Below are 1,282 nucleotides of genomic sequence, written 5' to 3'. Positions count from 1 at the left end.
TGATCTTGACGATTCAGTGGAATGATATTTTCACCGTTGTGCTCACGCAAAACAACAATAAGTAAAACTCGGTGCATAATAAACAGCCAGTCTCGTGTTTGATTGATGCTAGGTTTTACGAATAGACACAACGTTCATCATATGATACTTGCAATCAGACTGTGGTTTTGAATTGAAATCCTTTTTTGGTATAACCATGCATTGTACAATTGACAAGTTTGAAACCAAACTCATGCATTGTAATCCAGATGCCGGGTTTGAATATTTTCAATCAAACTCATGTTTGTTGTACTCTATATCAACTACCAGAAAAAAAGACCAGTGAGCTAAAGAGATCAAAAAACAATGTTGCACAGTAAACTGAAACCAATCATTTCATAAGATTGACCGTTTATTATACACTAGTCTCTTATTTACGTGAATACAGTGGTGAAAATGTTGAAATTGAAAGTACAATATGATATACTACAGCGAGTATACCAATGACTCGTCATTTTTGAACGAGTCAAGTTGGTCGAGTTGATCAGATCTGATATCAACACAACTATTTTGTTAGTCTCGGTATTCTACTTGATACATGATGTGTAAATACGACTTGTCAACTGATATTATATCAACAAAACACATGCATGTCATGATCATCAATTTGTACAGGCATGCAATATATAACCAACTGTATTTAAAATACAAGTGTCAAAGTACAATGATATCAGCAAGCATGTTGATCAAGACTGGAATGATCAAATTCAACACATGTGTGTTCAATGCACTGTAATGTAGTGTAGTGTATTTATTACAAGTTGAATCAGTAATGCGGTTGTAGAATGACAGTCGATTAGATTAGAATCAGTTTGGATTAGCACTTGAATCAATAACTCGCGATCTTCATCTCAAGACCGACTCAAGAACGATCGACTTTCCATGCAAGACTGGATGAAACTTTTCGCACACTAGATGCAGCTCTCTGTAGAGTGGATGAAGCTCTCTGTAGAGTGGATGCAACTCTTCGTAGAGTGGATGAAGCTGTGTGTTGACTGGGTGGAACACTGGATGATGTTTGAGTAGGATGAACTATAGATGGACTCATCGATGACGATTCGGTAACATCAGGATCTTCCAAGATCTTGGGGAACTTTTGAGGGTTGCGCATTACATCTTGATACGATGGAAGTTGATCACCTGGGTTCTGTTGAATCACTTTATAGAGTTTAGGATTCCTCATTACAACTTTGTATGATGGTGGTGGACCTTGAGGTTGTGGTGAACCTTGCGTTCCACTAGT

General features: G+C 37.4%; 1 protein-coding gene across 1 annotated transcript; it reads right to left on the bottom strand.

The window, feature by feature from the left end:
* Nucleotides 1-901: 901 nt before the first annotated feature.
* Nucleotides 902-1,222, bottom strand: BATDEDRAFT_93231 (uncharacterized protein; the record flags this gene model as incomplete). The annotated part of the gene is made up of 1 exon (XM_006683408.1): nucleotides 902-1,222. One exon carries the CDS (start codon nucleotides 1,220-1,222, stop codon nucleotides 902-904), a length of 321 nt encoding a protein of 106 aa, XP_006683471.1.
* Nucleotides 1,223-1,282: the final 60 nt, after the last annotated feature.

The sequence above is a fragment of the Batrachochytrium dendrobatidis genome, assembly GCF_000203795.2.
Source record: "Batrachochytrium dendrobatidis JAM81 unplaced genomic scaffold BATDEscaffold_141, whole genome shotgun sequence".
Classification (NCBI taxonomy): domain Eukaryota; kingdom Fungi; phylum Chytridiomycota; class Chytridiomycetes; order Rhizophydiales; genus Batrachochytrium; species Batrachochytrium dendrobatidis.
The sequence above is the reverse complement of the archived record's forward strand: the minus strand, read 5'-3'. Positions and strand labels throughout refer to the sequence as shown.